The 26,233-nt window shown below is 45.5% G+C and overlaps 1 protein-coding gene across 3 annotated transcripts; it reads right to left on the bottom strand.

The window, feature by feature from the left end:
- Positions 1–370: 370 nt before the first annotated feature.
- Positions 371–24,586, bottom strand: LOC119405337 (uncharacterized). Of its 3 annotated transcripts, none has more exons than XM_037672173.2 (5): positions 24,323–24,583; positions 18,720–18,859; positions 17,459–17,538; positions 10,713–10,784; positions 371–570 (listed from the first exon to the last, which is right to left on the bottom strand). In XM_037672173.2, the coding sequence occupies exons 1-5, from the start codon at positions 24,449–24,451 to the stop codon at positions 446–448; spliced, it is 546 nt and encodes a 181-aa protein (XP_037528101.1). In that variant the 5' UTR covers positions 24,452–24,583; the 3' UTR covers positions 371–445. The 3 variants fall into 3 exon arrangements, with proteins under 3 accessions (XP_037528101.1, XP_037528102.1, XP_049275215.1); XM_037672174.1 differs by lacking the exon at positions 24,323–24,583 and adding an exon at positions 20,296–20,377; XM_049419258.1 differs by lacking the exon at positions 10,713–10,784 and having other exon boundaries at positions 24,323–24,586.
- Positions 24,587–26,233: the final 1,647 nt, after the last annotated feature.

Here is a 26,233-nt window from a genome sequence, read left to right as displayed (position 1 = left end):
GCTATGAACGGGAGGCGTTGTTTGGCTCCGCCGCCATGCTTTTATTCTTTGCACGCCCACCCCACACACACTCTCTCTCCCCCCCCCCCCCACACACACACATGCTTTTATTCTTGGGACGCACACCCCACACACACTCTCTCTCCACACACACACACACACACACACACACACACACACACACACACACACACACACACACACACACACACACACACACACACACACACACACACACACACACACACACACACACACACACACACACACATATATATATATATATATATATATTTATTTATTTATTTATTTATTTATTTATATCTATATATACAGCGAGCATGATTATTGATAGGAAGATGGTAGGGAATACTGCAGCAAAAACAGTTTTATTCTCTTCAGTGATCCGTACAACAACTTCTGAGGAACATAGGAGAGAAGATGTTCAAGTTCGGCAAGTGCGTTTGTAAACTATGTAGCGCATCTTCCCACAAATGCGTTTATACGCTTTGTCGCAATGCTTAACATTTTTCTTAACACGCGAATCCCAGACATACTGCTCACAGCCAGCTGAAAGAAAGAGCAGATAACTCGTTTGAGCGACATTAAACAAACGTTTTCAATCAAATAAGCGAACGGCAACATGTACATCAGCAAGTTCAAAGTGAGAGTGAAATGGATGAATTCGATTCTTCAGCAATTCATGCGCTTTGGGCGCACGAACTTCGTTGTGCGCGTCATTTATAGCAGCAGTAATCATCTACACTATTTCCAAAAAGCGCTCTATTTGCGGGAATGTAAAGATGAATGTAAAAAATGCGGCATACATCATCATCGACGGAGAGTGGGACGGTACAGGGGTTAATCCCCTTTTCCATCCGCCTCGCCCGGGCTCTTAATAAAGTTTATTAACTCACTCACACTCAACTTCCCACCGCATGTTTCACGTAACATCAATTCCCACAGTGTGCGGAATATGTCAATATTAAGACAGCGAAATTATTTTCAAATTTTATCACGTGCGCTGGGAGCCGGTCTGGGCAGTATCGCGATTGTATTTCAAAGACACTTTTGAGTATCTGCATTTTTGTATCGAGATACATTCGAAAAATATGTTTGTATCTCAGTACTGAAATACTATTACGACGTGTCGATTGTATCGCGATATTATGCATGACACTGGTGTCGCATTATTTTTTTCCGGAAATGAGCTAAGGCTTGTTTCCAAGGGGGCAATGAAGATATTTTTTGTCCCAAGACAAGCAAAGGCGTGCCGCCGGTTAGCGACATAGGAAGCGCGGCGACGGTTTCCCCTCAAGTATTGCCCATGTGGTAAAACTCGCGATGCCGCTGACACCAGAATCGCGGAGGCGACTTTCATCGGCCTCTGCCAGTGTAGCACACCTAATTTGTTTCAAGCGACAAGCCATCACTTCCTGACCTCGCGCGCGGAGTCCGCCTTGAAACAGAGGCGCTACAACGCTTCGCGCGCGTTCACTTCTCAAAGCGGTGGCACTTTCAATAGCAGTTGCCGTTGTGGCGGCGGAAGCGACTAGAAGATGGCTGTCTTTGTCGCGCTTTCAGCCACGCCTCCCGTCTGTCAGGGTGCGTTACTAAGCGATCTACATGTGTGAAACGGTCTTTTGTGGTACCAGGCTTGAGCCTACTTCGCCTGTTGCGGCTTGCTGAAATGGGTGCCGGTAGCGTCCGTGGTGGTGACCCTCGCTGTAGTGTCTGATCGGCCGATCGAGCAGCTGTCTCTGTTCCCGCGTCTGTTTTAAGAAAGCTGGCAGGAGCGACCTGGGAGGGCTTGAGCCCTCTCACCCCCAAAGAACGGGATTTTAGAAAGCGAATGTTTCAACTGTGCAGTTTTGACATACTGCACTTCATTGCACTTATGTTTTTGTGGCCGGGCTATATTGGCAGGCGACTCCTTAGCCGTCTGACCCAGCTGTAGGCTGGTCATAATTAGCTAGGCGCAATGGAGCCTACTCTATCAAAACAGGGCCAGACGGTTGAGGATTCCGAAGGTGGGGACCGACTTTGGCTTTTCAACGGTGAGAACAGACACACTTGAGGGCGGAAGTGTTTTGGTACCTACATGACCCGAAAAGAGATATCGCCATACTGCAGGGCTGTCCGGCTATGAAGGTTGCATTTATTCACTAGGACACAAGTTTCTGCTCGTCTGCAGTGACAGTGATACTTTTTTTTCTTTCGTGAGTCTTGTGTTGAAGCCGAACCGACGCTGTTTAGAAGGCAGCCTATTTGAGCAGCTCCTGTTGCTGAAGTGCGATAAACACAGCAACCTTCTCGCGAAAACAGATCTGATGTGTAAAATAAGTGTATACTTTTTTTTCAATTCACTGGTGTTCGATAATGATTCGAGTAATTTATTTGAACAATGTATATCCAGCAGAGCTGATTTTGTTGTCACCAAGTACGTCAATTTCCGAGTCCAGTGCTTGTTACTCTTGCTGTCATATAGCGTACTTTTTATTGCAATTGTTATGTGAAAATATGTCATTATTACAAATAATGTTCATTGTAACCCCCTCTCTGTAATGTAATAATGGCGCTGAGGGTACTGTGATAAATAAATAAACTGCAAGTGTCTATGCGCTGCAAATTTATTTACATTATGCTACACCTAAGGAATGTCTTTGTGGAGTTGAGCATCACGAGACAAAAGAAGTATTCGTGTAACTGTATTGCTCTATATGTATCCCTGGACACTTCTTTCGTCTTTTTGCAAAAGTATCTCTGAAATATCTCGTTACGTGAAATGCAAACGTATCTCAGTATCTGTGTTTTAGCCTTCTAACCCATGTATTTGGATATCTGTATTCCGGAATACTTTTCCTGATAATATTTACCAAACCTTGGCTGGAAGCATGCGCTTTTTTCATCAATCTGATTTTTATTGACAACTCAAAGAAAAGATTACAAGATATCTAGACCGTTAGTCTACATTGGCTAGTGATCGGTCCATATCGGAGTACATAAAAGCAGCTTAGCAGAGCATATATAATAAACACATCTATACACACCTATTTATACATATACCTATTCACATATGCACATACATACATATATACATAAGCGCATGTACATAATCGAATTTTCACAACATACCCAAATAAAGTTCGCTTCATCATCATCGTCATCATATATAACAAGTAAATGGGTAAAAGCACATATTAGCGCAGGAGAAAGTGAGAACGAAAGCAAAGCCTATTTACATGTCCTGATGCTGCAAGCAAAATAATTTCACACTGTGCTTAAAATTTCTTGCCACTTTAACTTCTAAGGGTATTAGGTTCCAAATCTTTGTCCCATGAAATTTCAATAAGGGTTTTCCATATAATTTATAGCTGGTAGGTAAATTAAAATTGCCATTCGATGCGTGTCTAGTGTTTCGCGATTGTATTGTAAATAGAGTGGAGGAGAGGGGAAAGCTAGTGCCTATAAATTTCTGAACAAAAAGGGCAACCTTATAATCGCGAAATGCCCAAACTGGTTAGATTTGTTGTTCCTGAAATGTAGTTTTATATGAATATCCATGGTTTCCACCTATTATGCTTAGGGCTCTCTTTTGTAGTCGTAGTAATGGCCCTAGGTGTGTCGAGTATGTTACACCCCATGATTCATTGCAGTAGCTTTATGTGAATGACAGAAGGAAAAGTACAATGTTCGAGGCATGCTGGGTTGAAAGCATTCGCGTGCTTTGATGAAAGTATAACAACCGTAAGCCACCTTTCTACAAAAACAATGAATGTGTTCTTCCCAGTGAAGGTACTGGTCAAAAAACACTCCTAAATATTTAAAATAAACCACTTATTTGATAAGACTGTTGTTCAGGTAAAGTTGCATAGACGCCGTATCAATATTCTCTCGCCATGATCGAAAAACTACATACTTCGCTTTCCCTGAATATCGTGTCAATTTATTCTGTATAAACCACTTGCTTACGTGTGTCTATTCAGATATTATGTTGGATTGCAGTGTTGAGAATCTCCTGTGAATAATATGGCAGTATCGTCCGCATACATTAATTCTTTAGAATACACTAATGTTTTGGGGAAATCGTTTATGTAGAGTGAAAAAAGTACCGGGCCTAATACGGATCCCTGGGCCACTCCACACACTATTGCGCTGTGTGCAGATTCATTATTGTTTATCACCACTTTTTGTTTGCGCGAGGACAAGTAGCTTTAGAAGAACTGGTGTGAACTGTCACTGAAGCCATAACTTTCACGTTTTTGTAGCAGTATGTCGTGAGGAACTGTATCGAATGCCTTTTGAATATCTAGGAAGACTGCTATTGCGATTTCACCGTTGTGGAGCGCGGTGATTATATTGTGCGAGAGAGTTATAATATATATATATATATATATTTAATTTCCCTTCCGGAAATTTTGCCGGCTATTTGCGCCGAGTTAATTTCGGGTGGCCTGTTCTGGCAATCCCACGTTATGTGGGTGAGAGTGGGCCTGCCTCCGCCCCACGGCCAGCTATCGCTGTACATTGGGGTGAATGGCATGTTTGAAAGAAAGGTTCGGATATGTATGTGTTTGTACACGGCACCAGTCATAAGAGTCCCGGCCAGATAGATACGGGTGTGGTGGACTGTACTGTCGTCGCTCAAGCCTTTGGTGCTCAAGGATGTCTCGCGGTAAGAAAGGATGTTCGTCTGAGTGGTCGGCCGCTCGGATAATAAAAGCACGAGCTGCGCCGTCCGCTCTCTCATTGCCATCGAGTGCCGCATGTCCCGGGCACCAGATGATCGCATGGTCCTGCGTTAGGTCGGGTCCTAATAGGCGAATGGTGCTGTGTGGTAGTCTCCCGGTGAGAAAGAGTCTACATGCGACCTTGGAATCGGTAAGAATAAGTGATGGCTGTCCCAGGATATCCTTAGTTTTAATAGCTAGCGCGATGGCTGAAGCTTCTGCGGTATTCGCGGACGCAGCTCGAGTAGTGGCGCATGTCAGAAGCCCTTCACTTGCGGCCGCTCCTACGACTGCGAGGGCGTACTTGTTGGTACCGCATCGGGAGTCGTCTGTGTACACCGTGTCAGGATTTCCCCCGAATTACCACAGTAACTTGCAAGCTCGAGCGCTTCTACGACCTTTGTGGTATTGTGGGCTCATGTTTTTGGGAATAGAGGCTACTAAGATCCTTTCACGTACCTGTTTAGCCATGGACTCCATTCTTCTCCCGCATACTGAGGACGAGATGGGTAACCTACACGGCATAGCAATTTTCTCCTAGGAGTGGTTAAGCTAAGCCTTTCGCGTTGAGAAATGAGCACTGCCGCGCGTAGCTCCTCATAATTATTGTGTATACCGAGGGCTTCTAGGCCTTCAGTGGATGTTCCGATTGGTAGGCCGAGAGCCGCTTTGTACGATGTTCGGATCAACGCATCTAGGACATTTAGATCTGTTTTATTGGGGTCCTGGAAAGGAAGACTATATGTGAGCCGACTGAGGACAAAAGCCTGAACAAGCCGGAGCGTCTCAGCTTCCTTGATACCTTTTCGGTGATAGGTGACTCTATAAATCATACGGGAAATCTCCTTCACCGTTGTTCTGAGAGTTTGATTGTTCGGTCCACTCGCTTGTTGCTCTGAAGTCAGAGTCCGAGTACTCGCATTTTCTGCACCTCTCTGATCTGGTGGTCTCCTAGAAAGAGGTTGACCGGCTCGTGAATTCTGCGGCCTCGGCCTCCGATTCTAAGAAATTCAGATTTTTCGGGGGCGCAGCTCATTCCGCTACGGCGAGCGAAGTTTTCAACAGCGGTCACTGCGTCTTGTAGGATTTGTTGTTTTTGTCCTAAAGAGCCACTGTCGGCCCATAAGGTAACGTCGTCCGCATATAACGCATACCCTAGCCCTGGAATGCCGTCGAGGTATTTGGCTAAGCGCCTCACGCCGATGTTAAAGAGAAGGGAGAGAGTATCGCCCCTGCGGTGTACCTTTATTGGGCATGTGAAAATGATCTGAGCGCGTAGTGCCTATGCCTATTGTAGCAGTGCAAGCGGTCAGGAAAGTTATATATTTCTTGCCCACAACCGATGTCAATTCGCTCAGATAAGATGAGCTCATGTGACATAGCGTCGAATGCGCTTTTAAAATCAAGAGCTGCGACGAGATGTTCTGTACCAACCGTGGTATTGCAAAGGACCTCCTCCCGAAGGAGTAGGAAAACGTCCTGCGTTGATAAATGTTGGCGAAATCCAAACATGTCAGTTGGAAAAAGGTTTCGATCTTCGATGTAAGACGTGAGACGTGTGTGAATCACCTTTTCAAATAATTTGCCAAGGCAGGATGTTAGTGAGCTTGGTCTGAGATTTTGTAGGGCGTGGGCTTTTCCTGGTTTCGGAATAAGGACGATTTTGGCTTCGTTCCAATGTTGTGGAACCACGCCTGTCTCCCATACCTGTTCATTAAAATACGGAGTAAGCTGCTCGATGTGAATAGCTGATGCAGTAGACCTAGCGGGAACGAATCCGTGCTGTTGTGAGCATATGATGTCGTTATCAACCAGAAAGCGTTTTATTTGAAGGACAATTAGCTTCTCGAAAAGTGTATTGAGACAGCTTAGAACCGAGATTGGTCTGTAGTTTTCAGGGTTGTTTTAGGCCCCTGATTTGTATACAGGAACTACTTTGGCGGTTTTTAAGCTAGATGGATATATACGACATGCAAATGCATGGTTGAAAATATGACATATCGGAATGCAAAGAAGGTTAATGTTATCTTTAATAACATTAACTGGTATTCAATCAACACCAGTGGCTTTATTAACCTTCCTCAAAGAAACGGATTCGTTCATTTTCTTCCACACGATCCAAGTTTCTAAAGCGAATCATCGATAATAGAGGTGTGCACGGGCTCTGGGTAGCCCGAAAGCCCGAGCCCGACCCGGCCCGCGGGCCGGACTTGGGCGGGCCGACGTATTTCACCTCGGGCCTGGGCCGGGCTCGGGCTACTTGGCGTTTTATTGGGCCGGGCTCGGGCCCGGCGCAAAGCCCGACTCAAGCCCGAAATATAGAGAATGAGCGGGAATTGTTTTCCAGCACGCATACAGCGCCTTTACCGCGACCGCCTTTACCGATTTTCCTTTCCATTCGCTACTTTAAACAAAAGAGGAGCAGGTAAAGCACTGCCTCTGTTGCACTCCGACAAACGGAGAAGTAACACCACCTGAGCTAGTGACGGCGCCACGCGACTGTTCGCGTTAGATTTAAGGCCAAATCCCATATGAGTGAAAATGCACGCGACAGCGACGAGCGACCCGACGTAGATCGCCTTCGTGCAAGCTGACGCTTGCATAGGCATATACCCCATACACGTGACGGCTTTGGCGAGCGAACTCCATTGTTGCTGGCATGAGGCCGTCTACTTGTAATTTGTAATCTGTGTAATAGAGACTCTTCGTCGTGTGTCGTTAGATCATATTTGATATGCTCAACAAAATGTCAAATTGCCGGAAAACGATGTGTAGTTTTCGCAGCGAACCTTCAAAAAGCCGGGCCGGGCCGGGCCGGGTGGGGCCCGGGATTGTGTTTTCGTACGTCGGGCCGGGCCGGGCGGGCTCGCAGCCCTTTGCCGTCGGGATCGGGCGGGCCTTCGACAAAGTCTGCGGGCCCGGGCCGGACTCGGGCTCGGAAATACGGCCCGTGCACAGCTCTAATCGATAAGGTATTTTTGCGAGCATCTTCACACGTGTTTATTTGAGCGCTACGGGAAAGAGACTTTCAGTGCAAGCTGTCAGGCTGAAATTAGCTGGCTACCCGGAAAACATCTAGTCAGCGATTTAAAAACACCGGAAAACAAACTCCACAGACACAGCTTACAAAATTTAGGTTTGCTGTCATACGCTAAGCGCACTGCGTTTCCCATAACGTCGGGAAAGTTGCGTGTAAAGCAGAGCTAAAGCTTGCGCTATCGCCCCAACAAGCTAAGTGCGTTGTGCAAGATATGTAGTTAGAGATACTAGAATATCGCGATAGTATCTTAGAGGATACTTTTGAGTATCGATTTTTCTGTATCGAGATACAGTTGCGAAATGTATTTGTATTTCAGTAGTGAAATACTTCTGCGATGTATCGATTATTCAAGGCGGTGATGCGGGCTGATTGGTTTGAGTCACTTGTAATCATATTCGTAGCGCAAAAACCAGACGCAGACACAGCACGGGTGCTAGTCCTAGTACCCGTCCGGTGTATGTGCTCCTCACTTTTGTCTGCGTCTGGTTCTTGCGCTACAAATATGATTACGAGGGTATCTATTATATTGGGATACATCGCAGGACACGGGTATCCCGTTACTTTTTCTTCGGAAATGAGCTAACCCGTTTCCAAGGAGGAGGGAAGACTTTTCGTGTCCTAATCCAAGCAAATGCGCGTGCTACTGGTCGGCGACACGGAGTGAGCGGGGAAAAGTTCTTCACACTCACAGAATGGGCCATGGGGTAAGAGCGCCTGACGCAGCTTGTGGCAAAATCGCGGAAGGAGTATTGTCATCCTCTGCCTAAGAAAGTAACTGACACGTATCGTACCCCAAATTTCTTTAGGTTGCATAGCCATTTCGTGAGTTCGCTAGTCTTGTATTGAGGCCGAATCAACACTGTGTACATGGCAGCCTCTTTGAGAAGATGCTGTTGCCTAAGTGCAATTAACCTAACAACATTGTGCTTAACAGACCTTCTGTCTAGAAACAAATGTATGTTTTTAATGCACAGGCGTTCGCTAGTGATTCGAGCGATAGTGTTGACTTGCAAGTTTCAATTCGTTGGAACATTGATCACAATATTATCCTGCTCCTAATAAATGTCTTGGCGTAGCATCAGCATCTTAGAAACAAAAAAGTATTGCAGTATTTGTATTCTTGTATCTGTATCCCTGTAACTATACTCTAGGATACTTTTTTCGTTTTTTGGAAATGTTTCTCCGAAATATCTCGTTGCGTCAAAGACAAATGTATCTCAGTATCAGTATTTTTGGCTTCCAGCCCATGCATTTCGATATCTGTATTCCGGAATACTTTTCTGAGTATCTCTGCCAAGCCCTTGTTACCATCTATTAAAACTAGTGATTTTCCGTTGCTAACCGTGATCCGCCTTTTCTCTTTCTCAATCTACGTTGTTTTCTTCTTGTGTAACCTTCATGATGCCTTTATGTGCTGCTTCTGGAAATAAATCATTTGGCTGTTAGAGCTCTGACGTGTGCCCAGTCCCGTCTCGCGCTGTTACATGGTCTTCTTATGATGTACCAACCAGACCCTCGCAAAAGAACACAATGAAATAATCTTAGGGTCCTTCGCATCCTCTTTGATACTTGTCAAGAAGAAAGACAAAACCTGGTAGTTCTGAACTGACTATCGGTGCCTTAACAAGATTGCAAAGGAGGAATTAGACCCTTTGCCACGAATAGACAATGCACTTGATTCTCTTCATGGTGGACGGCACTTTTCTTCTATGGCTTGCGGTCTGACTATTAGCAAATTGCCGTTGACTAAAGCGATCGAGTGAAGACAGCCTTCATTACGCCCCAGGGACACTACCATTGGGTATAATATAGCAATGTGGTGTGGCTTTTTGGTACAAGGGTACCAAAAATCCACGTCATGCCCTTTTGGTTCCGTAACGCGCAAGCAATATTTGAGTAACTGATTCGCAGTGTCAAATGGTCCACTTGGCTTTGCTACGCCAACGACCTCCTCGCTTTTTCACCTATAGGTTGACATATCATCTAAACTACCCACCCCCCCGCAACTTTTCTAATCGGCCCTCCCATACAATTTAAAATGACCCATGTACAAGTTGTACTGTTGATCTAGCGCCAAGCACAACTCAATTTTGAATTGGCCAAGCCCAGTGTAGGCATCCCCAAGCATTCCCTGTAGGACCCTATTTATCCATAGGATAAATTGAGTGGCGCATTGTCGCGCTACGGACACAGTTTTGCTCTGAATGTTCCAGAGTGCACTTTGAAGCAAGGTAGTGGTTTTAGCTACCTGATTTTCTATTTATTTGTCTAGGTGGAGTAGCCCGAAGCACTTTTATTTCGTCGCCTCTGTGTCCGCCGTACCTTGTGCTTCATGACCTCAACAAAAATTTTAAGAACTATTTTGCATAAAAATGGCATCTGCTGGTGCTAGGTGAGATTAAGGGCAAGATGGTTCCTGTTGAAAGTGAGGCTGGCATACCAAAGCGGTATTGTAAAACGGCCACTGCATTCATTATAGCCCTTGCTACATCGAACCGATGATGAGCAAAATGCTGCAGAGGTGGCACCTCATAATTCTACTGCGCTACCGAAAGTACCAATACGGCCCAGCGACGGGCTCTTCTAATGCAATGGCATGGGTGCACAAAGCCAGAAGAATGCGTGAAGAGACACCCGAACGAGGCGCCTATTCACGAAAACTAACAACGAAAGAAAGAATGAAAGAAATAAAGGAAGAAAGGAGTAAAGAAAGGAAGAAAGAAAGAAGGAAAGAGAGAAAGAAAGAAAGAGAGAAAGAAAGAAAGAAAGAAGGAAAGAAAGAAAGAAAGAAAGACAGACAGACAGACAGACAGACAGACAGACGGACAGAAAGAAAGAAAGAAAGAAAGAAAGAAAGAAAGAAAGAAAGAAAGGAAAGAAAGAAAGAAAGAAAGGAGCATTTAGCTTTAACCAAGAACACTGTATTCTCATCTGCCACTCACATGGTAGCCTGAAAATTGCGCACTTTTCATGGTTTTCCCAGAACTTGAATAGGTAAGGTGTTGGTTTCACTCCTGGTTGAAAAAAAAGAAAGAAGTTCTCGTCGTAAACATCGCCAATATGCATAAAATAGAGAAACTGGAAGAGTTCCGCTTGAGCAAGTTAATGAAAATAACCATTTCCTACCGCATTCCGTGTTAAATGGTTCCTGCAATCGGTGGTTCCTACAATCAACACTTCACCTCCACCAGATCAAGTCGATAATGGAGCCGGCCCTCAAAAGAAGGGGTCACCGCGCCCCAAAGACGCAGCATGGCAATTCTTGATAAGGGTAGCGTCTGGTTCAGTCGAAGCTCGGCGCTGCAGCATTTGGTTATGTTATCTAAACTATGTTTAATTTATTGGTCACACATATTGCTTATTGATGTTGTTGCCTTCTGATTTTTAATTTTTGATACCTTTTGTATTGAAATTTCAAGCTTCTACAAGCATTTTACATGTCTTACATTAGCGTTTGTTTATGTCCTCTAAGTTTGTTTGATTTGTCAGACACATATATGCTTGATTGATTTCATTTCCTGGGCAAATTTTCGCTCATTTATGTTTTCCTGTACACACAGGCTTTGCGTGTAGAAGCTCATTTATGCTTACTTTCTCATTGACTCTTTACTTTACACTGAGCACTGTGTCATTTTGGTGGGTTTTGGGTTTACAGGGGGCAGGCACTTTGTCAGGCTTTTATGCCTTTTCGCCGGTCCCCTAGGCAAACTGTACCTTTCTTTTTTTTGCTTTTTCCTGAAATAAACTTCAAACTTCAACTTCAATATATCAATGCACAATAAACGCTCAACTCTCTCTCTGAAGACGCGTTTGACTTTCGTGTTACACCGATTGATATGATGGAGTGATCAGCTATGGTTTAGATACGAAGCAGCCTTTGCTCGGGGCTGTGTCCGTCCCTTGGCGACCATCCCACCTAGCATAGCCATCTGAGCGCGCGCTCGCTCCAAGGAGGTCTTGTTCCTCTTGTTCTTCGACCGCCTTGATGATGATACGTGCAGAGCACTTTAGGGGCCCGGGCTGCCGTATGCTGTCCTAGCTTGGCGTAACGCATTCAAAACCATGTGCGCTGGCACGCGCTAGCGCGTTCGGGCCTGTGTAAGGGGCTGGGTAAGACGTTGTGGCTTCTCCCCCTTACACTCTCTCAACAATCACGTGATGGCGTCGGGGGACGAGATTCTGCAGACGCGCGATGAAAGCGCGTGGCGTGCTGCAACAAGAGTTCGGGACTAATAACAGCATTAGCAACTACAGTGAATTCATGGTGTGCTCCAATTGCAAGGACGCGTTAACATCAGGCAAGGTGCCCGTGAGGAACGGAACTGTAAGTCCACCCATGAGTTGCTTCGTATTGATTGATTGAATAACTTTATTATAAACAGTCCTGAAGCTCGGTTTTTTAGGCCGAGGCGGGCCGCATCCACGTCGGCACCACCAGTCCGAGACGGGTGGCGGCGTCGTGGGCCTTCTGGACAGCCCTTAATTGATCGTCAAGTTCGTCGCTCTTGATAAGCCGCATCCACTTCTCCCATTCGCGGTCGGGATCGGCGAGAGAGGCGGGGCATCCCGCCATCACGTGTCTGATTGCCATGACGCCATTACATGCATCGCACACTGTCCTTCATTCCAGCTCCGAATAAATTTTATTTACGTTGTACGGTGTCTGGTAGGTACCCGTCTGCAGTAACCGCAGACTGACCGCCTATGGTCTATTTAATGTTAGGTGTGGCAGCGGAAAATGCCTACGCTCCATGTAGTAGTGCTTTGTATGCCCACATGGTTTCCTTAGTGGGAGGTGGTGGAATTTTAGGGGCGAAGCTCCTTAAAGCGGCACCCGTTCGTCCCTCGTAGCGTAGTATGTAACCAGTCTTACACTTTGACCTGCAAGGTGGTGCCGGTGGGAGATTTTTCCTGTGCGTTGTTGAACAATAAAAATTCGCAGCGTTAGCTAAAAGCGACTTCTTCTGTCTCTCATTCCCATTAGCAGCCATTCTTTACCTCCAAGGTAGTGCCTGGTGAGGATCTCTCCTGTGCGTGATTAAACCAATAAAAATTTGTTCAAAACGCCGTGATTGATGAAATAAACCAACGAAAGACGCCAGATGTTTTGTAAAAGCATAACGAAAGAACGCCAGATGTTTCTAAAGCAAAACGAAAAGACGCCAGCTGCTTAAGGAAAGACGCCAGATGTTTTCTAAGCAATGGTTTTCTAAACAATGAAAATTCACAGCGTGCATGTAAAATTAAAGTGCGCTGCAAGTCGTCATAACTCATCGAACCTTTAGTATAAACGCGCCCGATCTCACGTCGGTGATGATGTACTGGGCAGAATTCACGGAAGGTTCACGGTTTACCGATGAACCTCCGCAGCTTCGCCCACTCATCATCATTCACTCCGTGGATATGCTGTGATTTTTCTTTCAATGAGCCCCTCAACCACCCAGAAGTCGAAATTTAAGTTGTGGCGTTGCAGCTGTGCACGAGTCTGCAGCGAATGCGTTCGTCGGCTCGTCTGTCCACCTCTCCGAGTGCCTTTCCTGAGCGTCAGAGGTGAAAACCGAAGGAAAGCGCGCATCTGGTAGCAGAAGAGCACGCGAGCGCGAGCGTCTGTTGGTGATTAGGCCCTACTGAAAATTCCTATATATACAGGACCCATACATATGATGTTATTGGATACAGGTCGTGTAGGGGATACAGGTTTATAGGTGATATAGGTTGTATAGGTGATATAGGTCGTATAGGTGATATAGGTCGTATAGGTGATACAGGTAGTATAGGTGATACAGGTAGTATAGGTGATACAGGTAGGTGGATTATATGGGTGTTACAGGTGATATGGGTAATATGGGCCGAATCAGCGATTTGGGTCACAAATGACGTGCAGCAAAGGAACATATTCATAAGGACATGCCAGTTTATGAAGCGTATAATAAAGCAAATATATACAGCAATTCAAGCTGTAATGATATCTCGCAGCAGTCTAATTATAAGAATGTAAGAATTCACTGTTGCACTTACATATATACTTGAAGAAAACGATCAGGCAAGAATATTTGGTAACTGATTATTTATTTAATCTTTAAGCATCTCCGCCAATAAAACGGTTCATCTTTTTCAAACGTTCAGCTCCCGCACTTCGTTGGGCTTCTCGGCACATACTTGTTGAAGGCATCTGTGGAATAATGAGCAGCAATGTGAAGGAATTTTAAGCACTCATAAGTTCACATGTATGGTAAAAGTGAATGTCATTACATTAAGCGAAATTAATGAAGCATGAAATACTCACTTGCATGAAATACTCCTTCTAAGCCCCTAGTTGACACAGTCCCTAGTTGACACGCTATGTACACAATTGTGTACATAGCGTGTCAAAGGGTTAAGAACACTTCAGAACTGCAAAACTTTAGTGATGTAAACCACAATAGTTACGTAGTTGCATACTGATACAACATCCAACGCACAATACTTCTTTTCACTTTTCATGACTTTCGAGTAGAACGTACGAAGGCAGTGAAAATGACAAACTTACCTTCAAAGATAATCAACAGAGGCGCGTGGTTTGGAGATCCAGCAAATACAGAAAATGTGATGGCACATCATGGTGACGGTATCTGTCTCGGCAGCTTTGCAGAAGGGAGCTGCGATGGAGTCTTGCATGTAGGCTGTGTTGTCCATTTTCCGCAGGAAAGTTGCGATGCTGAGTCTGGTGAACAACCGTTCCGCCGAAACAACTTCCATGTACGGCCACAATTGCAGCACATGAGCGAAGTATGTTCTTCACTCTTTCGCTGATAGGCCTGTGCACATCAGCGGTACTCGATGTCCACGAAATCAGAGCAAGAGAGATCGAAAGTTACGAACACGTCCGCACTCGTGACGCTGGTGAGCAATTCTGAAGAAGGAAGTGCGGCGCGGAGGGATACACAACAAGAACTAAAGTGCCGTCAGAAATTTACACTGGTGTAACTGCCAATAACTTCTGCGAAGCTTATTTGTGAACTATCAAGTTTTCATGGCGCAATATTAGCACCCTATAAATACAAATTGATCTTTTCTCGCGTTATTTTCTTGATCGCAACAGTAGACGGGCCTCCTTGCACCTGTGCAGCGAAAGGTTTGCGACATGCGTTCTCAGAATTCTTCTCTTCCCCCCTCATGGTCTCGCCACGTGGCAAAGGACTACCGCCCGCGACTTACCAGACAGGCGAGTTTCGGAACAATAGGGCGCGCCTTTTCCCCCCACGGTCGGGAGAGCAGCTTAAAAATGCACGACCGTTGAAAGACGCGTTCGTCGAATCCGCATTCTTTTCGCGTAAGCCGGCTACCACGACGTGTTTTATCCCCATTTTTATCGTACTTCTCATGAATAAATAGTAATAAAATAATAATAATAAAGACACTGCCTGTCAAAGCATTGAATACACATTCCGATAAACATTGAATCAAGGGTACTTTTGCTAATTTTGGAAGGCAGCATTTTAGCGAATCATTGAAGCAAATGCACGTGTCGCACTTGACCGCGACACGATCCGTCTACACAGTTCAGAAACACGTGCGCCGCACAGTCAGTGCCTGAAAGCATATGCTTGCATGCAGTTTTATGTAATGCAATGCTGCTCACTTAGTGCTGTAACTGTATCCTCAAGTTTGGTTTATGTCTAATTCAGGACCCTTATTAACGAACGTGTCTTATAATAAAATGGGGAAAATATGCGTAAGAGAAAACTGCAGCCAATAGTGGTGCTGGCCATATGACGCGCACCACACACACACACACACCACACACACACACGCGCGCGCGCGCGCACACACGCACGCACGCACGCACAAAACACAATAAGTTTTGTGAATTTTACCCCAGAAGCTATGTAGGTGTCAACATCCCTCATGAGAGCGCTCAATACTAGGTCAATTAAATGTGTAGTGACCGTGGGTCAATTAAAACTTTCTACTGTATGTCAATTAAAATAAAAATGAGTGAGAGTAAATGAATATTCAAACCTAATGTCAATTCAATGTTTATTGAGGGCACTCATTAGAAGCTGCCGTTTAAGTTGACCAAGCTATGAGTCAAAAGGGCCTCGGTTCGGGGTCAATTGACACGCAAAAGTGCATTTTTGTAAGGGGTTGCGCGTGCAAAAAGACTGTTGTACGAGGTGTAGATGAACGCAGATGATTATGTGCTGCACTGCCACTTGTCAAGATAAAAAAAAAGCCAGCTGGTTCGAGAGCTAGAGTGAGATGAAAGGGAATTTGAAAGATAACATTGAGAATTAGGTGCTGTCCTGACACTTATAGAGATAAAAAGGCGAAACTATTGATCAGGATGAGATTGTGAGAGGTTTGAATGAGAGCGGATGAAAGAAAACAACTCCTGTGTTGATCCTATATGCCGCCATATAGGTCCTGGGAAGCCCTATTTGTATCCTATAACCGCCATATGGGTCCTCTGGAGGTCCTATTTGAGTCCTATATACCGCCATATGGGTCCTCTGTAGGTCCTACTTGCGTCCTATTATACCGCCATATGGGTCCTGTTTAGGTCCCATTTGGATCCTATATACCCCCATACGGTCCTATACAATTCCTATATTTAGTCCTGTAAGTCCTGTATGAAACCATACGGATCCTGTATGAAACCATATAGGTTTTTTCAGTAGGGGGGGCTTTTAGATGCGAAGCATCTTATAGCAGTGTTCAAACCGGTAGTGGTGGTGGTGGTGGTGTGCGGCGTGACCATGCTTACTGCGCATGCGCATACCCTCTCCACACACCTCCTCCCCACTCCTCCTCTCCACTCTCCCCTCCCCATCTCCTCTTTCCCTCTCCCCTTTCTCCTCTCCACTTCTCCTCTCCCCTCCCCCTCTGCAATCTTCCTCTGAACCGCAGGCTAGACATGCCGAAATTCTCTCCTGCGCAACGCCGCGATGAGTGCCAGCACATGCGCGTCCCCTCCCCACTCTCTCTCCTCTCCTACGCTGCCCCCCTCTCGCGTGCCTGTAGATCGCGTTCCCCGCTCGCCCTGCGAGAATTAACGGCCATGCTAGAGGGAAGACAAGACGCGCGTAGCGTTCCTCTTCGCGTTCCACGACGTGAGGTCGGTAGCATGCCCAACGAACGCCAACGGAACGCGGTCGTGCAAGTGCTCCGGCTTCGCATCGCCTCATGGTCCGCTTTAGCGGGAAATGGTGTAATTTTTAACCTGGGTTGTGTTGTTTCCTCGCTTCTTTTGTCCGTGTCTACGTGCAGGGCATCACAAGCATGAAGACGTACAAAGTAGCCCCTATTGCCGCCTTATTCACCTGGCGTTTTGTGTTTGTGCCCCAAAATTTTCCCACCAACGAGAGGTATACAGCGAAGCTGTAAAGAAAAGGCACCTTTCTGGGCCGCGCCTAAGGCTTGGCGCCAGAACAGCCATGCTGCTCGCAGCGTTTTCTTCACGATGAGCGATGCAACCGGTGCAAGTGCTTCGTACGCCCGCTGCTGCTAAACGAGTTAACGGAGATGAGGCACAGACACGCCGAAGCCATATTATAAAAGTTCGTGCCACGGAAGCAGAAAATCATTGCCGCAGCCGGGATGTCAAAGAGCTCAAATTGTTTGCCTCGCATATCGCAAAATTCATATTGGCTACACGCAAATGTGGTGCGACGGAATGTCATACTCGTAGGAAATGTTTTCGTCTTACCTTTCGAGGCACCGAATGTGACATCCATCACAGGTCCGTCAGGGCCCTCCGAAAGTGTTGCACTGAAAAATATCTTCTTCCTTTGGGATGGTAAGCAAATGACATGTTCAACAATATGAATAAAATTGTGTGGGAGATTACCACTCATACAGATTTAGAATAAACTCCGAGTGAATAACGAAACAATAGAAGAAAAAAACATGGTTGATCCCTTCGTCATGGGAATCGGTAAAACGCGAACGTGAAACGTGTCTTTACAACATGAGAGCTCGCACGGTCTGTGTTAGAGTCGGACGGCTATAGCACCGTTTAATGTATACGCACCTACGTTGATCCTAGTGGCATGTCTCCATCCCGACGATTAAAACGTCAATGATCATGATTAAACTTTTGTGCTGCCTCAAGTAGTAACATAAACCCGGACACAGCTCGCAAAAATTTGTTTGTGCGCCGCTCGCATCTTGTCAGGGTCTGGTTAAACGCCGGCGGCACTCGCAAGATTGCCGAGTATAGTTATTAGGCGTCACCCAAGACTTCACTTGGCATAATCATGCCGGATAAACAGATCAACAAAGGACGGGATGTCCAGCATACCCCTGCTCTACAATAAAGTACACCGATGTTTCCTGATTCAGGGTGAATGGTGAACATATTTGTTCTCTCACTGTGTTCAATTGAGAGAGATATGCAACAGGCTTTCGCATTCCCCCAGAACCTGAAGCAGTTTATATATCGATCTGAAGCATACTGTTACTGATATATGTACACCAACAATGCATTCGTAGACCTGCCTAGAGACCTTAATATGGCGAACTGACACTGGGTCTTTGTATTATCTACGCTACATATCTAATACTTAAAGGAGAAAGCCTCAGATCAAACGCGAAAATTTACCGTCAGCAGCGTCAGCATCCGGCGGTGTCTGCGTCAACATGACTGATGCAAAACACCATCATCACGTGATGTCCCCATGTGACTTCACCATGACGCCACACAACGTCCCGTCACATGACATCATCAGATGACACCTTCGCTAGGTCAAAGGTAGGCCGATCACGGAGGCAGTGCAAAACCAAGGTGTGGTCTAGAAAGCTTTCGGAGGCCGGCGGGAAGAATCGATATATCGACTGAGAATAAAAAGAAGATGGCTCTCGCCTTTGAGTCGTATTAGGCCAATGTATTAGCAGCCCTGTGAGTTTTTTTTTATTTTGTAAGCTAACTCCTTTTCTTCCTTGATTTATGACGTTTTTATTCTACTCACCTTTGTTCCTGTTTTAGGTACCGTTCATTGAAGAGATACGAGTCCTTCGTGAGTTCGATTTTTTCAAAGTAAAGACATGTAACAGATTCTCTTGAGTAGCTCAGCATTTTCAGCCAAATCTTTTGGCTTGTGTTGAGAGCCTACAAAAGCGGGAAAGAGTTCAGCACTTTCTTTGCCGGCCAGTACACAGCAGTGCATAAAACACAATAATATAGACATATGCGGCAGTCACGTCAAAGAAAAGCACTTGTTTTACGGCGCGTGAATAAAGAGTTAGTTGCTTGCGTTGTGGTTTTGAAATGGTAAGCAGCGCAATCACGAAAACAGACGCAATGCGCAAATGTATATCTATTTCGCAACATATTTCTAACGTCAGAGCACGTGTCTAAGACAATATTAATAATATTTGGGGTTTTACGAACCAAAACCACGAAATGATTACGAGGCACGCCGTAGTGAAAGGCTCTGGCAATTTCGACCGCCTGGGTTTATTTAACGTAACCTAAATCTAAGGGCACGGGCCTCTAGCCTTTACCCTCCATGCAAATGCGGCCGCTGCGGCCGGGATTGACAATAATGTCTGTGTTAGCTTATTATGACACTGGTTTGCGTGCTCATCGAAAAAGGTCTGTGGGGATAAGGAAGAGGCTCTGCTTAAGGTATACCAACAAAACTCATGGATCGTCCAGCCGTCACACCAAAAGGTCGCGCAATTGCAAGAAACGGCACACTCCGCATGTTGTAGGCCATAGCCTGAACATACTGCAAACACAAGGCAAGAGAGAAAACACAGTACTAGTCGGTACACTCGTAGTCTTGCCCGCATGACGAAGAAACTGACAAGAGATCGCGTTATTTTCTTACACATGGTTGAGTGAACGTCCAGGCTAAGGTGAAAAGAGTGGTCGTCAAGCTGCTGATCGATGGCGAAATGTAGGGTACTTTATGCCAACCAGTTTATCGAGTGATGAATGTGGCTAGTTGATGGTTGTTCATGATTACTCCTTGCGCTTCGTACTACGAGACGGGGACGAGAAAGGGACAACACTGCGCACCAGCTGTCTTGTTATGCGTACCATGTACTTTAATCGACCGATAAATTTCACTGTAGATGGAACGTAGCGTTCTGGGCAAAGAGAGGCTAAAGATATGGAGATTTGAGCAAAATGCAGCTTCGAAAGTGAAGTGATACCTGTTAGAATTGGGGTTATGCCAACCACCGCAACTGCAGAAGAGTTCAAGTCGGAACTTTCGAAATTCTGCAAGTCTTTTGCCAATTCATGTCAGCACCAGAATACTCAACATTAGTTTTAGAGAGAGCAAGCTTCCGCACACATTGATTATTCAGAATATGTAGCGGAAAGAGGACTGATACGGGGTCATAATTTTACTCAAAGATAACAATCGGTGATGGCAGGCATCGGGATGGCAGCGTCGGAACCACGTAGGCAAACAATGGCAGGGCAGTAGGACCCAAAACGGCTACCGCAGAGTCAGCTACGATGTTCGTGTCTAGGTACGAATGTTGCCTATGGATGTGATCAGTGAACGAGACTAAGACAACTTTACGGCTCACCTTAAATAGTTCGGACAACTGCATCCCAATGGCATTATAGACGGACGTGAGAGCGATGTGGCTGGTGACGAAGCGCTGTAAATATTTGGGCAACGCCTGCCGAAGAACAAAGAATGTATCGGGACTTTGCTCCCTTGGACATAAAACACTTCCAAGATGACTGACAGCAAAGTCAGAGCTCTGAATAGGTTAAATTCCTTAACGACAAAAGCGCAGTGACATTTCTCTTTTGTGCGAACACCGTCAAGTGCATGGAGCCTACCTCCACGATGTACAAGCGAAAGAAGGCAATGAAGAGGGTGAGTCCTCTGGGGGAGAGGGAGGTTATTACCACGCACCTCCCCACTGCGTTCACCCCTCATCTAGTGAGACCACGCGTTTGAGAGTCCTATTAGAATGGAGAGACTCCACTGAATACATTGTCGTAGCTGATTGTATCGAACACGACAACAAACATCAGTAAGGTTGCGAATACACTAGAACGTTTCGAACAAGTTGAGGTGGCCTCAACAGGCCCTGGAGTGAGTTCTAGGAACAAATTGTGAAGCTGGTCTAACAGACATAAAATACAACGTAACATCAAGATCACATCTTGGATACAGGCCCCGCAAGGCGGAAATGGCGAGCGCACCGCGCTCGACTCTCTTCCGCTGAAAAAATCTGAACAGTTGAGTGATCCATCCCTCCCAAAGCAATCTACTCCAAACTCACCAAAGTACGTTCATTTTAGCAGCGCAAAAAAGGACGCGACAAAGAAAGAGAAAGACAAGCTACAGTGCAAGCCGAACTAGCCCGCATCAATAAGCTTTTCCAGCATCGTACACCTCGCAATCCAACACTGCGAGGCAGCCACACGCTGAAAAACAGGATGAGCTCCAAAAGATCCTTCGAACCTCGATCGAGAGAATCACTCGTTACGACAAACCGGGCACTGGGCAATATCATGTAGCTAATGGAGAAATAGAGCTTCACTCACGTGCGGATACTACCGAGTGAGCCATGGAGCAGCAAAAACGGGCAACATCGCAGCACGAAGAGAATGAATAGGATTCACAGAAATTAAATCGACCACAGACGAATGATACCGCACACATTAGCAAGCAATCAGTGCAGATAACTCATGGCAGTCAAGTTCACTCTTCCAGGCAAAGCCAGCCAGCACTCATTTATGGTTGCTTCAGTCAACTACCCCCTTCGTTGCAGCCTGACTTCACCGAACGAGTACATATGAATACAGCAACTGCTGCACCAGACCAATAGTTCTGATATTATCATAGGTGTTGTATTTATTACCAAAAGTAATTACTAGAGATATTACACTGTATATTTTAGAGGACACCACGTGGCTGAACAATTCAAATTATTACCACTTCATATTTGCCAGCAAATCTGAGATCACACGAGAGCTGTGCTCTATGCGAATCAAACAGATAAGACGCTGGACTTCACCGTGGCCACCTCGAAAGTACTAAAAATCTGGGAAACTCACACTACAATATGGGCAGTGATCGTAATGAAATTACTAAGCGAAGCTTTTATAGCTCATATTACAGTGGTGACGTCGTACGTGAAAAACTCGGCGCCTGCGAGGAATGCGGCCCTCGAAGGTTCGCCTGTCACACGCGTATCTGTATGCGCCGCTTTTTAATACTTGATGCACCAACAATGGTGGGCTTCTCGGCGCGCAGCCGCTTATGATACGGCAATCTGAAATTACTTGACGTTCCCACGTTTGATTATTGCCTATATTAACGCATGACCGTCCGTGTTTCCTATATCAACTGTACTGTTACGCTGCTAAGCACGTATATGGAAGTCCAATTGGCGGCATGGATAAAGGAAGCAGTTAGAACTTAGGAGGAAGCGTGGCGGAATGCGAAAGAAAGCAAAAAAAAAGAAAGAAGGAAAGAAGGAAAGAAACAAACAAGGCAAGATTGGTACGTCAGGCACGCGCACGCTACGCTTCTCCCCATTTTCCCTATAGGGCAAGCCCTTCTGAATTTTGTAACAGTGAGGCTGTTCAAGCCGACCGTAATCAGTCCTACGCGAACAAAAACATCCGAGCCGCGATGACGTCAGCGCGCGTTACTTAGTAACCGGTTGCACAGCTGCGCGCCTGCTTCACTAGCACATACACGAATCCGCCGCCAGCCCACCTGCTTGGACACTGCGCGCAACCGCGCGGTCGCGCCGGACGTGACGTCTTGGCCAACAGGGCATGCTTTTCTTAGTTCCCTATAAAGCTGGTGCGTGGAGACGGCGCGCCAGAGGCAGACATGGGGAGACTAAAGAAGGTTCGAAATGCCGGTGAGGAAGCCGCTTACCGGGAATCGCAGCGTGCTACCAAGCGAGAGGGAGCAGACGTCTGCTTTCTCCATTTCGACCGTCCACGGCGTAGTAAGACCAAAACACCGTGATGCGACTGTCCTTGGACTCGACCGGAACTTGGCATCTCTTTGCATTGCATAGCATCACTTTGAATGGCCAGGACCAGCAAGAAACCGACCAGCTCGCTGTGCTTTTAGCCTTGCGCCACTAGTGCAAGCTGCGTTAAGCTTTTTCACTTTGGGGAAGCAAGTTGTCAAAGACAGCGCGCATACTCCATCTATCAACTTGTCGAACTTTCGAGAAGGTACGTAACATCCACCGAAGTCATCGAAAAATTCGCTTAACTTTTCCGTGGCAGCGTTTGCTCGGCCACAGAAAAAAGATTAGGGATGACTGCGACAAAGGAATTGACTCATGGATCACTTCTCTAAGAAATAAATAAGCAACAGTTTCACAACAAAAGTCACAGATTCGCCTCAAGGTCGAAATAGTGAATGCGATAGTAACAAATCGGAAGGGTAAACGAAATAAGGCTACCAGCTAACTTTCTCAGCATCAGACGTGACATAACTCAGTAGAACAGTGGCGTAAGGGAACATGACCACTGTAGGGAGCGAAGCGACCCTTTCATCCGGCTACCAATTCAACACAATCTTTGTCGTGAGAGCACATCGCTTACTACAAATGCTTGGGACGTGCGCTGATCCCTATCAATATAGTGCGCACGCGACCGCGCCCCGCCGACCAGAGTACGCTGCTCCTGCCGAAGCGGTGCAGCCCTCACCACCTCCTCCGAGATCCCTCCCCCATGAGCCATGCGCATGACTAAAACCGGCCGGCGCGTATCCTCTTTTGAGTCGCGATCATCGGCTGCCTTCGCACGCTTTCACTCGTTGAAAGAACATACGACGTGCGCGGCAACGTATTATTGGACGTTATCCGGAACGTCACTGCGACGCAGACGGCGACGGCGATGGTGAAAAGTGAGCGTCCAGTGTCCATGTAATTGCTATCCCAATAATTTATTATATCTGGGTCTCTACACGCAACCCTGGTTCTTGTTACGCATAAGCGGCATGCCCAAGCTTGACGTCAGTTACCTAAACAGAAAACATCCACAAGATTTGGGGATATTTGTGCGTGGCGCCATGTCTCTGCAGTAGCAATGGCGTTCTGCCATAACTGCATGGGTAAAGGGAGAAAAATCTTATCTCATGAAGAAAGCAAGCTATCAAAAACGACTCGGGGCTCTATAGAGGAAGGACCTACTGGAACGTTTCGGTAAAATTGCAGTATTGCACTACAAAGCGCGTGGCTTCCCAAGACAATTGAACACCGCGCATTAGAAACACATGGGGCCCAACTGTAAAATTTTACACACTCTGGGAAGCCACGCTGTTTGTAGTGCGACACTGTAATTTTAACAGAAAGTTCAAATAAGTCTCTGCTGTATAGAACAGGGAGTTATGTTTGATAACTTTTTTGGTCAGATGTGATTTTTTTCGCCTATTTCCCATTCAGTTACGGCAGACCACCGCAGTAACGGAGGCGAGGTGGCGGTGCGTGCATATGTCCCCAAATCCTGGTAATGCGAATGCTTTAAATGAAAAAAAAAAAGCAAGCATAATTTGTATCGGGATTAAGCTGGGAATACCACAAAGGAAAGTCACTAAATATGCTGAATAAATTAATCACATACCTCCACCAGTTCCGTCAGGTTAGGTTTTAGTCCGGAAATATCATGTTTTTTTACCTCAGTCGATGCCTTCGTATGGAAAGCCAGGGTCTTTGAAAATGCGCAGATAACAAGTAGACTTAAAGAAACCATGCTTCTGCTTAGGTTTTGCAGCTGCAAAACTTTCAATGGATTTACACAACAGAAGCTTAAGAATGGTTGCTCGACGTATATGTGAAAATTTTCAGTCGTTAAGAGCGAGCCGTATTAATTTTATTTTATTTCTGAAGTTACAGGATGTGCTTTGCTTCTATCGCCTGCATTATTCTACTCGCGAAAAACGGCACTGGGAGGCTCTCTAGTTGTCCTTAATGATGGAGTGCTATTTTCGCAACGAGCGGAACACCTGCAGAACTTATTTGACTTCGCACATGTTTGGTTGAACTCCTTGGGAAAGCGACAATGGCACATGCAATAGTGGCAAAAGTTTTTGAGCTAAAACGGTATCGCGCTCAAGCCAGTGTGAAGCGTGTAGGTAAAATGTGTACAAAAATTGTCACACGCGTTCCCAGAATTGTTGTCAAATGCGAAACCATTCTTCAGAGCAGCTCTCATTTCGCTACTGCTTCAATGGTTTCATATTTCATGGAAGTCTGGCTCTCTTTTTTCCAGTTGTTATCTATTTCAGAGGTGAAGAGGTGGAAATCCTACATTGTCAGAAGAGGATTGGTCAGAGTGCCGACACACTTCGTAGGACGGGGGTTGATGCTGTCGTTCACTATATACCTCCAAATGTTTCCAACGCGCTTTCTTTTCCATTCCTGTAGCATGTTTTTTATTAATTGTATTCTGAAGAACCTACATTATGTAACTCCTTATGCACATTCGAAATGTTCTAACTTGACCATTACACAATTTTTTATATCATGACATTCCTATGCCGCTGCAAGTTTCTCAACATTACTAAAAACTAAAAGACAATCAGGCCAAGAAAAGTATAGGCCATGCTATTTGTAGTAATGTTCCAGGTATTTCCCGAGGACCTCTTTGTATTCTTGCGGGCTTTTTAAATTTTACGTTCTTTTTAAAGGATCAATCTAATGCTGCCAGTTATCTACATTTGCGGTGTTCTAACGTAGCAATAAAATAAATTCTCCAATTACCAAACCTTTTTTTTTCAATTAAAAATAAACGTCGGAAGAATGCGCTGCTGGGCGAGTTAGTAATTCATCTTAAAATGGCGGTGCGCTAAAGAAAGATAACACAAGAGAATGGAACTTGGACACGAGGCGAAGTATCAACTCCGGATTTATTGAAACAACAAAAATGGTTTTTTAGTGCGTGTTAATCTAACCATACATATATATGTTTGTTGCTTCTGCTCATAATGCTGTTTCTGCTCATATAATGGCGATTAATTATGCCTGAATGATCTGTAATGGGTTGGCCTTTAAACCACGAACACTTTGAGCAATTAACATGTTTTGGCGCATGGTGCCATTTTACGCTTCTGCCACGCAAATGTTTATGCGTAAAGGAGTCTTCCTTGCAATATATGGCATACGCATAGGGTTTTATCCCGAAACAGGTTCAAACACTGGCCTGGCTCTAACGGGCAATAAAAAAAAAGCACTGGCGTCGCTCTCTGGCAGAACACCTTCTTGCCACGCAGAAGTTATGAGTTCGACTTCCACTGGAGCTGAAAATTTTTACTACAAATTTATTTGCATCTATCTCAAATTTTGTCTGACCAACGACGCCGACACCATAATTTCTTCGAAACGAGCTCTTTAACGCTATCGCATTAAAAGTATTCCGGAATTCGTCGGCAAGCCGTCTCTCATAAGGTCTAGATTGCGGCACCTGAAAATAGAAAATTAAGATTAGTTCTTTGCAATGCCCGAAACTGAAATGCGGTGCTGTCGTGTGCGGCTC

The sequence above is a fragment of the Rhipicephalus sanguineus genome, chromosome 9 (genome assembly GCF_013339695.2).
Source record: "Rhipicephalus sanguineus isolate Rsan-2018 chromosome 9, BIME_Rsan_1.4, whole genome shotgun sequence".
Taxonomy (NCBI): domain Eukaryota; kingdom Metazoa; phylum Arthropoda; class Arachnida; order Ixodida; family Ixodidae; genus Rhipicephalus; species Rhipicephalus sanguineus.
The sequence above is the reverse complement of the archived record's forward strand: the minus strand, read 5'-3'. Positions and strand labels throughout refer to the sequence as shown.